The 17,735-nt window shown below is 40.9% G+C and overlaps 1 protein-coding gene across 1 annotated transcript in view; it reads right to left on the reverse strand.

The window, feature by feature from the left end:
- ARL15 (ADP ribosylation factor like GTPase 15) overlaps window positions 1-17,735 on the reverse strand; it is a 394,619-nt gene that overhangs the window by 198,063 nt on the left and 178,821 nt on the right. The window contains exon 4 of the mRNA XM_032395357.1: window positions 89-297. Coding sequence (XP_032251248.1) covers window positions 89-297 — 209 coding nt within the window. The remainder of the gene's footprint in view (window positions 1-88; window positions 298-17,735) is intronic.

Below are 17,735 nucleotides of genomic sequence, written 5' to 3' on the forward strand. Positions count from 1 at the left end.
CCCTAATTATAGGCAAGTTTTCAGATTCCAAGGTGGCAGCAAAAGTGCAACAAACAAGACAAAGAGTTGTCACGTTAACGAGACATACCTCTTGGACTGATCGAGCAGCTGGCTTGTCTTGATGATTGGCCAATATTAAAAAGGGTAAAGTGCATAACTGTGGGTGCTGAAGAGCTGAGTGCAGTTCATTTCTAGCAGTTTCTAAATCATCTTCTGAAGAGGCACTGTCTAATACAAATATTACCCCTTGAGATCCTTGGTAGTAGCGACTCCAATATTTCCGGATATTATCAGCCCCTGTCAAAAACAAAACAAATTCTCTTTTTAAAAACAGCATTCAGAAACTGAAAAAACACTGAACAGTACTGTTGGGAACACTCAACAGTAATTCCTACTGGAAACCAGTGTAGCTTTTAAAAATTAAGTGCAGAAAACATGGTTGATGACAACAAAGGCATGAGAGCCAACAGGTGGATGTGGCCTTGAAGAAGAACACCAAAGTTGAGGAGTCATTCTTCATACCTTTCTTATCAAAATATGTGAGAAAAACCAGGATACTTTTTAGATTCAAACTCAAAATGTTTTCAGATTTTGCTTACTAGCCCAAAATAAACTCCACTCTTTATAAATTGAGTCTGAGCCTAACTCAGAGAGCAGTGTAACCTAGCTGTTCAGAGAGGCTTTTTTTCCCAGACAATGAACATTAGCTTGATATTTTCTAAAAGAACTACTTGCTGATCAGGGCAGCCTTGTTTAATTCATCTAGAAAGTGAAAACTACTAGCACAATACCTTCATGTATCAAAGTGCTGAAATTTGTGATGAATTAAAATCTTGATACATTGGCATAAACCCATTTGGCAAATGAGCATCCTCATGGCCTTGGTATAACGGGGTGTTCACAAAAGACACTGAGATTCTCATCAGCCAGGGCCACGTCTTATTCTTCTTTGTATTCCCAATATCCAGCACAATATATAACTTGAAGCTCAGTACAGGAATGAGGGAAATGAGGGAAGGAGGAAGTGAAATTATACACTAATTAGGCTTTATGGATTTTGAGACTAGAAAGACCTGGAGAGACTGTCCAGTCCAACTGTCTGAGGAAATTGGGGCCAAGAGAGGTGAAGTGAGTAATCCCCATTCATATGTCTAGTCAATCACAAAACTGAGATTTGCATCTGAGTAGACAACCTATCCAGGGAGGGCATGGGCATTCCCCACTACATCATGATGACTGCTTCCTTTACTTTCATTCAATTCATGAATAGCACAGGCAGTGTTTGTATGGGGGTTGGGTTAGGGGATGGGAGGGAGGCTTATTGGTTATACAACAAAAATTAGATAAAGGTATTTCAACAATTTAGTGCATACGATCAAGTCTTAACCTTAAGTTCAGTAACTACATGTTAGCCATCCATTGAATATTTAGCTCCTATATTGAATATACTGTGCTAAGTGCTAGGGGCACAGAGATTAAGGACTGGAGTCGGCATGCACTAACTGGCAACGGCCAAACGTGTGCATCTCTTTCCAACTCTGTGTTCAAGGACACCATACTGGAAGCTCAAAACTGGACAGGGTGGGAATATTTTCACCATCAAAATCAACAACAGCTATCATCAGGTCTTTTCTTCCCCTGAAGGCCAACACACCACTGGATGACATTAAGAAGCCCACATTTTTCTGGGAGAAATAGAAAAAAAAAAAATAAAGCACTGTGAGAGAGGTACTCCTTAAGCGGGATGAGAGCAAGAGAGGTGGCATCTCAACTGGACTGGGCAATTCTCTTCAAAAATAGTAGTTACCAAACACCTACCATTTATTAAGCACTTTCTAGGTCCAGGCACAGTGCTAGGTGTTTTCAAAAGAAGAGCTCATATAATTCTTATAACCACCCTAAGAGGGAGGTATAATTGACTCAGGATTTAAAACTAATTTTCAGATTTTAAAATCCAGGGTATTTGTCATAATATTTTGCTGAAACAACCTGCTATATGAGATGATCAAGGACAGTTAATGTTGAGTAACCTTCAATATGTAAAGACATGGCATATGAATAGGGGTAACATCCAACCAAGAAAGCAGAACAAAACAAAGCAAAAGAAAAAGAAATTAAGCCAGAGATTATTTAATATAGGTAGGCAGTTGCATAAGTGATGGTTGAACTAAGAAAACAACAGAGGCATGGAAATTAGCAACACCTTAGGCCAGGTTCCCTAGGAACAGAGCCTGAGATGGCATTTCTTGAATGCCTAATTACAGATAGTATTATCAGGAGAAACCAGGAGTGAAAAAAAAAAGCAAGCTAGAATTGGGAAGGAGCTAGGCAAAGATACGGTTTCAGAAATCCAGCCTCCGCTTGATCCACTGAGGAACTCTAGAGCATGTACTAAACCACAGAAGTTGTCCAGTCCAAAGGCAAGGGGGCTGGGCTGCTATACCCCTGTACAGTCATTGGCTATGAGCCACCCTAGGGAACAGGAGGGGGTAGGGATGTGATCTCATACTCTCCCAGACATATTTAGTTGAGGCAATTATGGTCAGCCAAGGGCAGGCCTCTGGAGAAGGGTACAGGTGTGAGTTACTAGCAGCCAATACTCGCAGCAGCTGGGAGATGGATGCACTGGCCCAGTAAAGGAGATCTGGGTAGGATACCAACAGCATCTGCTACAAGCTACATCCAGACATTATCCATATGCTAGAGAACCATCCATAAGCTTGAGGAGCAAAAGTAGCAGCAGTGTTACCTGATGGTAAATGTTTAAAACAAAAATACTGTGCATGTACATATCTGTACATAATTTATTACAAATTTTATTAAAGGATGTGTAGCACACAATTTTCATCTAACATATGCAACATGCTTTACTGTAAATTCCATAGAGCTCATTAATGTTCACAAAATGGTTCCGTGATTTTGCCCAACTTTTGTATCCATAGTCAACCAACAGTTGCAATTGACCAAGTACAGTTCCAAAATAAATGTTGGTTCTGCTAAGTGTTTTACATATATTAAATCATTTACCCTTGACAATCTTAAGAGGCAGGTATTCTTATGGCTCTCATTTTATCAATAATAAAACTAAGACATGAAACGATTACATAATGTGGCCAAGGTTACACATCTAAAATATATATTTAGGTCTAATGAGATTGAAAGAGAAGGATCATTGACTGGGAAGGTGATAAAACTAAGCAAAACACTCTATTACCACATAAGCCAAGGCGGGGGGTGGGGGGGGGGGGGAAGCAACCTATTAGAATAAAAGGTACTAGGTGCCTATATATATTAATGCTCAGAGTAGGAACATGTCCAAGAACATTTCCAGCCAATTAATTCAATGAATAGTATTATGAAGTACTATTCTATACAAGTCACTGAGCAAGAACCAGAAGAAATATTTAAAAATCCATTATTCCCTTTAGATCAAATCCTCAAATTCTTTCAAGTAATAATAACTACAACAAGGCCTATAAATACATTAGAGGGAATCAATACGGCCATAGCATTAAGAGGGTGTGCAGAGAATCAAATATAAAGAGAAGAATACTGGTTGCATATTCCAATGGAACTTTTCCGTTGGAAATACATGGGACATACTCAAAATCCAACTCATGAGGCTCATCTCTTTCAACAAGAAACTATTTCCATCTGCCACATTTAGGAGCACATAAGACACCTGAAAATAGTGAGACAAAATGATGGTGAGTCCAATGACTGTGTTGGTAGAAACAAACCCAAAAAGAAATGTCATAATTCCTTAAAATGTCCCGTCTATGACAAAGTATGTGAATAATACATTATTAATGGTGCAAAGACCCTTTTCTTTAGTCTGCTACCACACAGTTATCTGCCCAATCTTAGCATTTCCGATGTTCATCACAAACATTGGGCCTGGAATTCGAAATTCCAGTTCAGCCTTTTGCCCAATGGCTTGGTCAGCAGCAGCCTAAACCCAGATTAGGGCCCAGGAAACCAGCAGTGGGATGAAGGGTCGTATAAAGTTGGTCAGTCTGGCTGAGTGGATCTTAGTTAAGCCACCAGATTAAAATGAGAAACGGGTATGTCATTAACCCAGCTGCCAGATGCTTTGAGATGCGAGCCTAACTGGGAGAATTCAGAACACCCATTTGATGTCCACATCCCAATATTCCCCATCCACAAACCGAGTCCAAAGGGAGTAACATAACACAGGACATCACATCAAACAGTGGTCTGGGGCCACTCATTTTAATGACTGAATAGTGCAAGCTTTGTGTCGTTTAAATTGTTATATAAAAAGGTTAAACACCCAACTCAAACCCGGCCTGTATTTTGTACACTGATTAAAAAACAAAGGGGTATCTTAACAGTAGAGAGGGTCTGATACTGCCTTACTAAACATTGTAAGGAGCCTCTGGTCATCTAAGAGTTCAATCTGAGAGCCAATCAATCAGGGGAGCCTGGTTTAAGCCACTACAAGAGAAAAACTAGAAGATAGGAGCGTAACGTGTCTTCATCATGCAAGGTTCTTTTTAAAGGCACACTATGGCAACTATGGACAACTTTTCTATGGTACATATGGACAACTATGGAACATTCTCTTAATATTCATTAATTCAGCTAAGAGACGATTATTGAGCACCTGGCACCATCCCAGGTGCTGGGGACACAGTAGCAAACAAAACAGACAAAAACTTCAGTCTTCACAGGGCTTACATTCTTTACCAGCAGAGCCAGCCTAGCATTACAGAGGTTAAAAATGCCAAGTATCTGTTTTCCAAGTTCTCTCCTACAGCATGGGCAGATTATTCAGTTCTAGCAAACTGGGACTCAACAAAGGTTTGCTGGGAGCTTCTGAAAAAAAAAAAAAAGTGTCCCTCAATAAAAAGAGAGATGCCCAAAGAGAGCCACCTCTCTCCTGGTTTTTTTTATTTCATTAGGTGGTAAGATGATACTCTGAACTGCGTTAACCCAGCAGTCTTGAAGGAGACCCGCCAACACACTGGGGACCCGTCAGAACGGGAAGACAGAGCGAGCCTGGTCGTGGAGAACGCCGATGAGCAGCTGTGCCAAGCACCGACACTGTACGAACCCCTTGTTCTGGAGTACAGTAAAGGCCTATTATTCAAGCCAATGTTAGAAGACTGTTTTGTTATTCGCAGCCAAAAAATGCTTAGTTCCCTTAAGTTAAAAGACCATAAATAAGTTTCTTACAAGAGTTGTCCTTTGAAAGATAAACCCAATGAGCTATAAAAGGCAAACAAACAAAAACAGGGATATACAGGAGTCAACAATAACAATAAAAACAGTTGTTCAAAGTTGTCCCTATGGCAGGGGGCCGGGGGGGGAGGCTGTCCTTATGGAAAATCTCATCTCCAGACCAGTGATTTCTAACTAAACTTTCTGTGTTAATTTTTTACCTGTGCTTTCCAATATGGTAACCACTAGCCATGGTGGCTACTGGGTACTTGAAATGCAGCCAGTGCAACGGAGGAACTGAATTTTATTTAAATTTGCTTCAATTTGAAGTTCAGACGCCACACGTGGCTGATGGCTACTGTACTGGATAGTGCGTTCTAGATATTCCTCTCGCTTCTTGCTGACTGCTAGGAACCCCTAAGACTAAAACAGTTGGAGATCTAATCCTGTCTCTGAAAGGAAAAGCAGGTAGCTGAGCTGGTCGAGGAGCAGGTGTGGTCGGTCCGATCCAAAGACGGTTTGCCGAGGGGCTACGTGTGGCTGACCAGGCACCAGGGCGAGGGCATCCGCTGTGCTCGGCCACCCTGCCGCGACACAGTGAGGGTGAGGATCAAGACTGTCCTCTCTTTCCATCCTCTTACCACAGTCTGAAGAAAATGAAGGAGAGTAAGATTATTTTCCCTCTGGAAAACTTAATGAGACTGGAGAACCCAAAAAAGAAGCCAATTTTGGAGAATTTTAATTGTAAATTAATTCTTCAAATCTTAGAGAAGGAGGATGTGTCCTCGGAACAAAAGTCACCTCAGCAGTATTACTTTAAGAAGAATGGTTTCCAGCATGGGGAGAAAACGTTCAGAGAGCAGGACCCGAGAAGGGACAGAAAAGTAATACTTTTAAATTCTTTTTTTACCCCTCCCATCTGTGGAGTCTTGGGTCTTTCTGACGGATGGTTTCTTTCATTCTTTTCATCTTCTCTACATCAAACTCACTCAGCCTGTTTTTAAAAACTGAAATACTAAGAGTTTGGGAGGACTAAGACCTACATATTTAAACTCAAACTTTTGTTACGGAACCCCCCTACCCCCACCCCCAAAAAGTCAAAACATGTTAAATTAAGCCCTCCTTAAATGGTCAGTACAAAGTATAAAAATGTGAAGATTCAAAGTCAAGCTCTCCTAAGGGAGGTGTATTGTCCTATTTTGCTTTCAGAGTCAAAAACAAAAACAAAAACACCCCAAAACACTCTAGATAATAAAAAAAAAAAATTTAGAAAAATTTATGAAAAACAAAAATGTGGTCTACATGATGGGAGGAGAACCACCACTGAACAGGATAAACGGTTGAGCTGGAGGAGACCACAGTCCTCAGGCTCACAGAGAGATGTGCTGAGAACACCCACGTAGAATATAAAAGACAATTAACACATAGTCGTCATCCACCCCTGCCTCACCGACATATTACATCACATCTAACCTTGTAAAGGTGTTTATATACATCACCTCACTTAACTTTTTAGGAGTTATTATCCTTATTTAATAGATGGAGAAATTGGGACAGAAAGTTTACTACGCACTTTTCTCCATATCCAGCTAATAAATGGCAGATCCAGGATTCAAAGTTTGGACTGATTCCAAAGACCATGTATTCTTTTCTCCTACACGGTGCTGCTTCCCAGAGAGTGTAAGAGGTTCCAATGAAAGGGAGAGAAGAGGAACAAAGGCATTCCAGTGGGGAGCGTGTGGCTGGGAGCATAAGCTAAGAGGAAACTAGGAGTGGGTGGGTGGGTGGGGGCACAGTGAAGACAAGGAGCCGAAGAAGTCTCAGCTAGTGACAAGTAATGGCCAGTGTGAAGACAGAATATGGATGGCTTTGTAAGCCAGTCAGTGTCTGGGCGTGAGGCAGCAGTAAATGGAGAATTATTTCAGAGCCTGGGGGACATTACCTGGGTAGTCTTGTCTTGCTTAAGGGCCTTGTTGACTACCCATTATCTGTTAGTACTTAGGGCAGACAGTACTACCTACCCATAGCTGAGCTTCTTCCAATCCTAAAGTGCCAAGCCTCTAGATTTCATAAACCTTAAAAATGAATACTCTCCACACTCCTGGACATATAGCTAACTGCACAGCTTGAAAAAGATTCACTTAGTAAGGTATTCCTGTATTTATTAGCAATACAGTTTCTTAGGGAGGGGTAAAAAATGTGGACAAGAAAAAAAAGAGTTCTTCCTACTCCCAAAGGGTATAAGAGAGTCAGTAAAGGAAATATATGTCAACAAATAGTTTCTGCCTTATTTTGGATTCCCCCAGTGTAAAGGGTTTATTCAAGCGGTGAATGCAGAAAATGCTAGTGGCAGAGTGAGGAAGTGGGAGAGGGAAAGAGACAACCCACAAAAAGAGCTATCCAAACAGCAACCACTGTGGGTAGCCTGAACTGACTCAGGCTAGAACTGGAAGCATTTGGGGCCTCATCCACCTACCTCCCATTAGTGGTTGCTTGAGGAGAACTGCACGTTATTTTCATAACATCTCCAGCTTTGCCAAGGCACCGAGGTCTCAATAATTCTTGAGAGCGAAGAGGCTAAGACCCCATAGGGGTTTTAGAATTGTACATACTTGTGATCTTTAATATGCAAAAGGGACCACAGGGATCTGCTAAAACTCAGGCATATTTGGGGCTGTTTTTCAGCAGAAATAAATGTGTTACACCGAACTATCTTTACGTTCACCCTATCTCCTGTCCAAAGATAGGTCAGCCAGAGTTGGGAGTGCAATCGCAAAATTAAGAGGTCTATATAGGAACTGGACTAATCTCCTTGGTCTCATTATGCTGGAATTCTAACCCAGTGATCACACGCTTTGGAGCCTAGAAAGGTTATTACAACATGTGCAGCCTTGGCATCAGACTTCAAATAGCACATCCTCAGAAAATTCGGAAGCAGGTGGTCCTCAGCCTACCTTTTACAAACAAAAAGCTGTTACACCAATTGCCCTTTTCCCACGTTATCCTGCCCCTCAACAAGGATTCTGGATGTCCGGGTTACACAAAGCACAACTGTACATCATTACCTTCACCATCAAGTTCTAACTGCCATACCTGAGGACTCCGCCTGCTCCCTGATTATCTTGCCCTCCTCTACGTTCTCACTCTGGTCCACACCCACAACCACTTTCCATCTGGATCACCAGAACAGCCCTCTAACTGATCTCCTTGCTTCTGTCCTGGCAGTGCTCTGATGACATTATTAATACTGATCCAGGAAACTAGCTCAAGCTCTATCACCACTCTGCTCAAAAACATCAAATGCCTATAAAACCTGAGATTCCCAAACGACACAACTTAGCATTTACAGTTCTCTGTGATCTGGCTCCAACAGGCCATTCCTTACTCCGTCTCTCCGTTCGTCTCCTTGTACCCTCCACAAGTGCAACTTGCTCTCTCCCAGACTAGACCAGGCTTCCACTATCACGTCTTTGGTTGTTATCCCCCCCTGCCTAGAGTTCCTGCCATATCCATTCTCCCCTCGGCTCCTGCACAGGGAAATCACCACCTATCCTGCACGGGCCAGATCACCTAGTCCACCCAGCCTTCCCACAGTCTCCCGGCTGGAAAGAACGTCTCAGAAACTTTTAATCTCTTTCTCTCGGCACTCTTCATAAGACTTTCTAGCCCGTAGCAGAGTTACCTGAATGCACATTTCATCTTCGAGCCATCTGGGAGTTTGGAGCCTTTGTGTGCCTCACTCATTTTCACACTCTGAATGCCTCTAACACAGTCTTACACAATCACTATTTTTTTCCATGAATTGGTTAATCTTTTATACAATGTTTACTCAGATTTCTCACATGCAGAATGTAGAGTTCACCCAACGACACATTTCATGACACAGAAATAGGCTATCTTCTTGATGGATGGTGGCAGCTTGTTGGCTTACTGTTACTAGCACGTAGTTTTTACATTTCTGGTACATACTCAGTTCTGCAAGGAATCGCTCATCCGACATTTTTAATTTAAAAAATTTTTAATTCTGCATACACAATAAAATTACACTCTATTCACAGCTTTTTGCCTTTCTCAGAGTTCTGTTTTAGTATTGGGAAATGTGCAGCCATAAGGGTACATGTGCTGAGCACCATACTAAAACACAACTAAGAGCATTACCCTGCGCTCTTGGGGATCCGTCAGCCTGCCCTGAGGCCCCACAGAACAAGCAGCTCTGAGAAACTGAAAGTGTAGAACAAACAAGCTGTGGGAAGAGTTGTGGGAAAATGTTCCCTTCTGTACTCCCATAAAAGCCAAGGGCCTACTGCCTAGAAGACCCACAAAACCAAGGTGATCACTATGTGCATAGCTCCAAATGTTTACCAAGCAGCAAATTCCTGGGCTATTGGCCTAACACAAAAAAACAAAAAGTACATTTTGTAGTATTCTGGAAAATCTGGTGCCCAGACTAGGAAAGAGTCTGGGAACAATTTTGTTGCAATTGCCATTGACCAAGCAACAAATTGGGAAGAGCCACAACGTGAATTTTCTGGCTGAAATGGAAGGCGTTTCTTCCATACTCGGGGTGAAATACAATCTTCTAATACTGTGGAAAGGCTATGGTATTCTAGCGTAGCTTACCACCCCCCCCCCAAGTATTTTTTACTGTAAACTTTGACTTACACCAACCATATGACAAAACTGACAACATGAGGTTCTAGATGAACATAAATTCACAGCCCACAGAAAAAGTTTACAACATCTAGTGTCTCATCCCACATAGCAATAAATAATTAGGACAACAGATTATAAGCTTTGACCTTCAAAGGTAGAATATTAGGTTCTTACTCTAACTGTATTTTTTTTTTTTTAAAGATTTTATTTATTTATTTGAGAGAGAGAGACACAGCGAGAGAGGGAACACAAGCAGGAGGAGCCGGGGAGGGAGAAGCAGGCTTCCCACAGAGCAGGGAGCCCGATGCAGGGGCTCGATCCCGGGACTCTGGGATCATGACCTGAGCCGAAGGCAGACGCTTAACAACTGAGGCACCCAGGCGCCCCTCTAACTGTAATTTCTGTTTTGTGATTAATTTGACCTCAAAACATTACTAGTAACCTACTCATGTAATAAAACCTTAAGGGAATTCTGCTTGGTCCACAACATTTATTTGATCCCACTCATATTTACCCTTTTGTCTTTTAATACTTCTTTTTTTTTTTTTTTTTTTTAAGATTTATCTATTTGAGAGAGAAGGAGAGAGAGTGCATGCACATGAGCAGGGGTGGGGAGGGGCAGAGGGCCAAGCAGGGAGCCCAATGCAGGACTGGATCCAAGGACCCTGAGATCATGACCCAAGCGGAAGGAAGACACTTAACCAACTGAGCCACCCAGGCGCCCCAATACTCTGTTATTCTTGATGGAAATGCTTATCACAACTCCTAAAGGAGGTTTAAGTTTTCTTTCATGTACTCTTCCCTTCTGTCCTATTTGTTGCCACCCTACGGATTATACAAGTTCAGCAAGGGTCCATGGTTAGGCTTAAGCATAAAAGAGCAAATGGGAAAAAAGAAAAAAAGCAAAGGGGCGCCTGTGTGGCTCAGTCGTTAAGCGACTGCCTTTGGCTCAGGTCATGATCGAGCCCCGCATCGGGCTCCCTGCTCCACGGGAAGCCTGCTTCTCCCTCTCCCACTCCCCCTGTTTGTGTTCCCTCTCTCGCTGTGTCTCTCTCTGTCAAATAAATAAAATCCTAAAAAAAAAAAAAAAAAGCTAATATACATTATAATCTGAACTCTATAATTAGACAAGTCAATGTGCTTTACAAATCATAAATAAATAGGGGCAGTTGTCAGCCTAGGGATCACTTATGCTCCAAAACTTTTGGAAGGCTCCAATTTTTTCAGAACTTGGCACACATAATTTTCCCTGAAAATAAGGCAAGCACTGGAGTTGGGTTTAGTCGTGAGAGGCAGGTTAGCTCGGATAGAGGGTAGGACAGTGGAATGATTAGCACGGACCCTGATGTCAGACTCACTGGGTTCAAAATCTAGTTCCACCATGTCATCTTAGTGACCTCGGATAATTGGCTTAGTTGTTCTAAGCCTTGGGGTTTCCCTTTGATAAAAGGGAAAAATAATAATACTTAGGTACCCAATAGGATTGTTGGAATTAAACGAGATAACTCATTTGGCACAGTGCTTGGAATATTCTATATGTTCATTAAGTGTAGTTAATTTGTTATTGTTTCTATTATCATTGGGCCACCATTTAAGCCTATAACTTACTGAACTATGGTACTAACCTGAGTTCTAACGCCTGGAAGGAAAAGTCTACCAGGTGCTGAAAGAAACCGGGCAAAGGAGAGTACTTTCCTCTGCTATTTCCAGTGCAGCCAATGCTATAAAAAATAAACCACGTTTTTGTTGTCTAATTGCTGAGGCTAGGACTTCTAGCACTATGTTGAATAGCAGTGGTGATAGTGGACATCCCTGCCGTGTTCCTGCCTTAGGGGAAAAGCTCTCAGTTTTTCCCCATTGAGAATGATATTCACTGTGGGTTTTTCATAGATGGCTTTTATGATATTGAGGTATGTACCCTCTATCCCTATACTCTGAAGAGTTTTACTCAAGAAAGGATGCTGTACTTTGTCAAATGCTTTTTCTGCATCTATGGAGAGGATCATATGGAAACAAACTGAGGGTTTTAGAGGGGAGGGGGGTGGGGAGATTCGTTAGCCCAGTGATGGGTATTAAAGAGGGCACGTTCTGCATGGAGCACTGGGTGTTATACACAAACAATGAATCATGGAACACTACATCAAAAACTAATGATGTAATGTATGGTGATTAACATAATAAAATTTTAAAAAAAATGAACCACGCTTTTATTTGAGGTGGACCCTTTCTTCTTTCTAGTAACTTTCTTCTTCATCTTGTATCTCCCACAGCCTCTAGTACTTCATATTCCCCAATTTCTTCCTCCCCCATTGTTGTAGGTTGGGGGTGGGGGGAGGAATCTGAACATCAAAGAAACTTCTCCCCTTCAGATGAGTGTGCACGTTCCTTTACTCCCAGAGATCTTCAGCTAGATTTTTAAAGAAGCAGTGTTGATTTATCAATTTAACATTAAGATGACACTTTCATGACACTCTCATTTTATAGGATGAGAAAACCCCAACTGGTCACTACTGCAGACTGACTTCACGTGTGTGTGCGTACCTTTAGGAGCGGCTGTTACACAGACGGCTGACATATGGCGGATATACACACAGCTATTTTTACACTTTACATTTCCCTCCCTTTTGTTATAAAGTCGTGGATCATCAAAAACTGGTACATTTATTCAACAACTCATATGACTGCACTAGCAAGAGCTCAAGAAGCGTGGGTTAAGGCAGGGTTGCCATTTCGGGGAAACAGTTTTTTTTTTTTTTTTTAAAGGACTACTTTTAAATACAATGTAGGTGCATTAGGAGTAGGAAAAAGCAAGCAAAACTAGGTACAAAATGAGCTCTTTTTCTCAGGAATCTTTGCATCTGTTTATAACCCACTTTCTCACACTCACAGCTTTTTGGTAGCTTTTCTGTAAACATGCCACATTCGTCAGGTCTCTATCAATTAACTTTGCTAAGGATACTCAAGATCTTCCTGCTCAATGGGCTCACTACTACGTCTCCAGGCGTGTGCAGACTCTGGCACAGAGCAGGCTTCCATATTTGCTGAGGAAGTTAAGAGGTGAATGGAAGGATGAGTATGTGCGTTATTTGCCCATGAGCTGGAGTATAAGCAGTCTCATTTTTATATAGTCTAAAATACCCTTTATTGCTCCCTTTTTAAAAAAAAGTTTTTATTATTTTAGAGAGAGAGCACGAGTAGGGGGAGGGTAAGAGAGAATCCCAAGTGGACTCCCCGCTGAGAGTGGAGCGGGACGCCGGGCTTGATCTCACGACCCTGAGACCATGACTTGACCAGAAATCAAGAGTCGGCCACTTAACTGACCGAGCCCCCCAGGAGCCCCTCCCTTACTTCCTTTCATAATTCTTGTCTGAAATACTCTTCTCTCTGAGCTTCTTTCTAAAGCAGGGCAGTTCTTTTTTGTCCTCAGAAGTAAGTTTTCCGTCTGTCCTTCGAAATTGCCCTTATAATAAAAGAAATACTAGTGATAAGACCACTCCACTTCAGACAATTCCAAATGAATAAACTCTATAACCCTGGCTGGATGAACGACTCATTAAAATGTCCTTAAGGTAATCAGACTTCCTTTTTTACACACTTACTATATATTTAAATGAGATTAGCCCACTACATCACACATACCATTAAACAGATTTCTTCATGTGTAACTACATCACTACATCAATAATCGCCACCTCTGTCTTTGAAGCTCTGCGATGTCTCCGATTATCTCAAGAGGCAAGTGGAACTCTCAAAATGAAATTAATTTCAATTAACTTTAAAATATAAGTATGTATGCATCACCCAGCACTTGGGGACAGAGGGTTACACAAAATAGAGTGTCACAGCATAAAAAGATTAGGAATCAGTGCACTAGCCAAAGAGAAGACAAATGAGTCTGAACACGGCCTGAGGTTAAGCACTTCACTTCCAAATACCGTTTCCCATGAAGAACACACTCAAAAGAAAGGAGACAGTGCAATTTAAATGATGCTAAGCCTACTAAGTTTTATTTAGATTGGGTTAGTTAAAGAATATATTTGCTTGAGGATAAAGAAGAGATTATATGAAAAGACACATTTATTAGGTATCCCGTAGGGCTCCACAATGCTGAGTTTTCTTAAAGCTCTGATATTAGGACTTACTTTCAGAGCTGACTAATGAGGCCCTGTCACACCATTCATGTCCTCTTTATTTTAGGTAAGTGAAACAATTATAGGGTAGACATGTATAAAAGTATGCCAATCTGACATAAGATCAGAGTCCTTTAAGAAAAAACTTATTTTCAACACATTTATCATATACTTGTTGCTATTCTGAATAGTATCTCTTATATACAAATGGATAAACCATGCATGCAGCAATTAGGAGAGGAAAAACACTATCTACCTCACCCCCATTCTTTGGTTTGTATCTTTCAAGATCTATCCCTTCTTTAATTAGAAAAATGATGGCCTTGCTGTAAACCTCAAGAATCAGATCATTTCATTCAGTGCACACACTTAGGTTCATACACATACAAACACAGTCTTAGTATACTAATCAATCTAAGGTTCTGTATCCTTGCGAATAACCAATGTCTAAGAAATAATTTCTGCCAAAAAAAAAATAGGAAATATTAAAAGAATGACCCACATTTTATATTTTCACAAAGGAAACCACATCTTCTCTTTCTTTACACCTGCCATAATGGAATCACAGGTACTCAAATGTTCTTTTGAGTTTACATGAGGAAGGTTCTGTAAGAAAAGCATATGATCATCGTAATAGAAATAATCAAAAGCCTCACAGAGACATTAACAGCAAAAGCTACCCATTATGAGAGGCAGCCTCCAAGATGGCCCTCAGTGATCCCCACTTCTTGGTGCTGAGGCCTTTGTGTAATCTCCTCCCCGAGTGTGGGCTGGTCTAATGACTTACTTCTAACCAACCGAATGTGGCAAAGGTGGGGGCGCCTGGGTGGCTCAGTCGGTTAAGTGTCTGCCTTCAGCTCAGGTCACGATCCCAGGGTCCTAGGATTGAGCGCGCCCCCCCCCCCCCCCCCCCCGCCCCCCCCGCCGCACTCCCTGCTTAGTGAGGAGCTTGCTTCTGCTTCTCCCACTCCCTCTCCCCACTGCTCATGCTCTCAAATAAATAAATCTTAAAAAAAGAAAAAGAAAAGAAAAGAATGTGGCAAAGGTGATGGGATGTCACTTCCATGATTAGGTTACAAAAGACTGTAACTTCCATTTTAACCACAGATTAGCTCTGCTGCCTTCTCAGTCAGGATACTTTTATAAAGCAAACTGCCATATTGCAACGGCACATGAGCCCAGGAACAGAGGACATCCTCTGGCCAACAGGTAGCCAGGAATGGAGGCCCTCAGTCTAACCATTCCTGAGGAACTGAAATCCTCCAAGAAAAATGTGACCTTAGGAAGGGATCCTTTTATGGCTAAATATTTCACCGTATAAATATACCACATTCTGTCTGTCCATCTGCTGATGGATGTGCTGGTTGTTTCTACCTTTTTTCTACTGTGAATAGAGCTGCTATAAATATTGGTATACAAGTTTTTGTTTGAACACCTATCTTCAATTCTTGAGTATATAACTAGGAGAATTGCTGGGTCACATGGTAATTCTGTGTTTAACTTAAGAAAAAAAAACCATATTTGCCTTGCTAAGTCTCTAAGTTTGTAATAAATTGTTACACAGGAATAGGAAACAAAGCTAAAGAACCTGCAGCTAGGTAGCAACTTCCAGAATGTGAGCTAATGAACTAAACGTGGGGGAAAAAAAACTTACCCTAAATCTTACTGGCAACTTGTTATTGCTCTATGTAAATAGCATCTAGTAATTTTTCAAAATGTTTCTTTCCAAGGCAACATTTAAAAAACAAATTGTTATGAGGGCTTATTGAGTGCCATGTACTACACTCTACTGTACAGGTAAGAACATGGAACAGACATGGTATCTGCCTTCAGAGTGCACAGATCTCTTGATTGCTCTGATTTTCCCCAGAATTCTTTCTTCTCACTTTACATGTCCTCCTAGGGAATGTCTTTACTCCTATTGTTTCAGCTACCTCTAATATCCTGAAGACAGTTCAAATGCCCTTATCCAATCTTCTCCAAAGCCCCAGTATTCTTATTCCTTACCATCTATCTATCATATATTCCCTTCTAGAGGTTTCCCAGGTATTTTAAACTCAACTTGTCCCCATGTGAACTCATTCTTGCCATGAATTCTTTTCTAAACCAGTCTCCTGGATTCCCTGTCTGGGAATTGACAGCCGCCCAAATTATGAATCTTAAGAATCATCCTTAACCCCTTATCCCTTTTCCTAGTAGTCAATCACCCATCACCCAACTTTACCTTCTGTGTAACCACCAAGCTCTTGGACACTCTGAAACTCCACCATACATTTTTCCTATGGCTGTTTTTCCCCTGTTCCACTCATGTCTTACCGAAAAAAACCCTATGCATGTTTCAAGTCTTACATCCAAACATCTCCTCTAGTGAAGTCCTCCTTAATTTTTACAAAACTGCTGTCTCCATCCTTTGTTATTCTAGAGCATCTTTGTTCATCCCTTCACTGTTAGGATCTTGTAACGAAGTGTTTTTAGTACTTCCAGTTCCTTATGACTGCTCTGGACTGACAATCTCTACTTGTGCTTTGAGACCAATTCTTTTGTATATTTCAAGGACCTAGTATAGGAACAGGCATAGAGTCCTCAATTAATTTACATGTGCTGAACTAAAAATAGTCATCGGATTTATATTACTCATTCACTCACTCAACTAACAAGTATTTATTGAGTGGCTTCTATGTACCAGACCCAGTTCTGGGCACCAGGAAAACAGTGGCCAACTACGTACATGTGGCCCCTGCCTGACTCATGACCTCATGGTCTAGCAGGTCACTGAACTGATAATATCTTTATGACAGTATGTCATTTAGGCTTCAACTTACATGTGCTGCAAAGTATTTCCTATAACAGCGTATTTATTATTCTGATCCTTAAAGTAGTAACAATTGGAAAGTTAAGTTTCTTTTGGATGAGTTGTAAATAAAATAATTTTACTTCCAATGTCACCATCACTGCGTTAAAAAAAAAAAAAAAACCTTCCTTGCAGTCTCAAGGCATATGACTGTACAATATATCTAAACACCTATGGGATACCTCAACTATCCAGAACACAGCCAAAAACTAGGAGCCATGGGGCAGCCAACAGAAAGGGCCCCAAATTAACATTCTAAAGCTCACATGCTTAACCACTCTAAAAAGTCCCTCAGGCCCACACAAAAATCTTGCCTAGAAAAAAAATGTGATCACACTTAGTTTCTTGGCTCTCTGCTCAGAGCATACTAGAAGTAGTAAATCATTATGTGGGAGACAGAGGAGAAATAGAAACCACCAGAGACAGGCATGTGGACAGTAGCAAGAAGAGACAGCCACAAAAGAAAGCAAATAAAAAAATTAGAACATTTTAAAAGAAAAAGAGAGGCAAGATCAACAACTATGAAAGAAAAAAAAAAAAAAAAGGCAAAGACCAGAAATAAAAAGGCCAATAGTTCAGATTTAAGGTAGCAGGGAAGAGTCACCCACTGCCCTCTTGACAGTATTACAGGGTTTTTAATGTTCATCAAATACACGATGTATTATACTCCTGCTACTTTCATTATTATGGAGAATTTTAAATATATGTAAGAACTAAAAAAGTATGATGAACACCATCACTCAGCCTCGACAACCATCAATTCTGGCCAATCCAGCCTCAACCTAATTCCTCTGTCATATTATTTTGAAGCAAATCTCAGATATCATATAGTTTCATCTGTAAATATTTTGGTCTAGGTTTCTAAAAAAAAAAAAAAAAAAAAAGAATTCTTAAAGACACAACCAAAAATATCATTA

Source organism: Phoca vitulina, unplaced genomic scaffold (assembly GCF_004348235.1).
Source record: "Phoca vitulina isolate PV1807 unplaced genomic scaffold, GSC_HSeal_1.0 scaffold83, whole genome shotgun sequence".
NCBI lineage: Eukaryota > Metazoa > Chordata > Mammalia > Carnivora > Phocidae > Phoca > Phoca vitulina.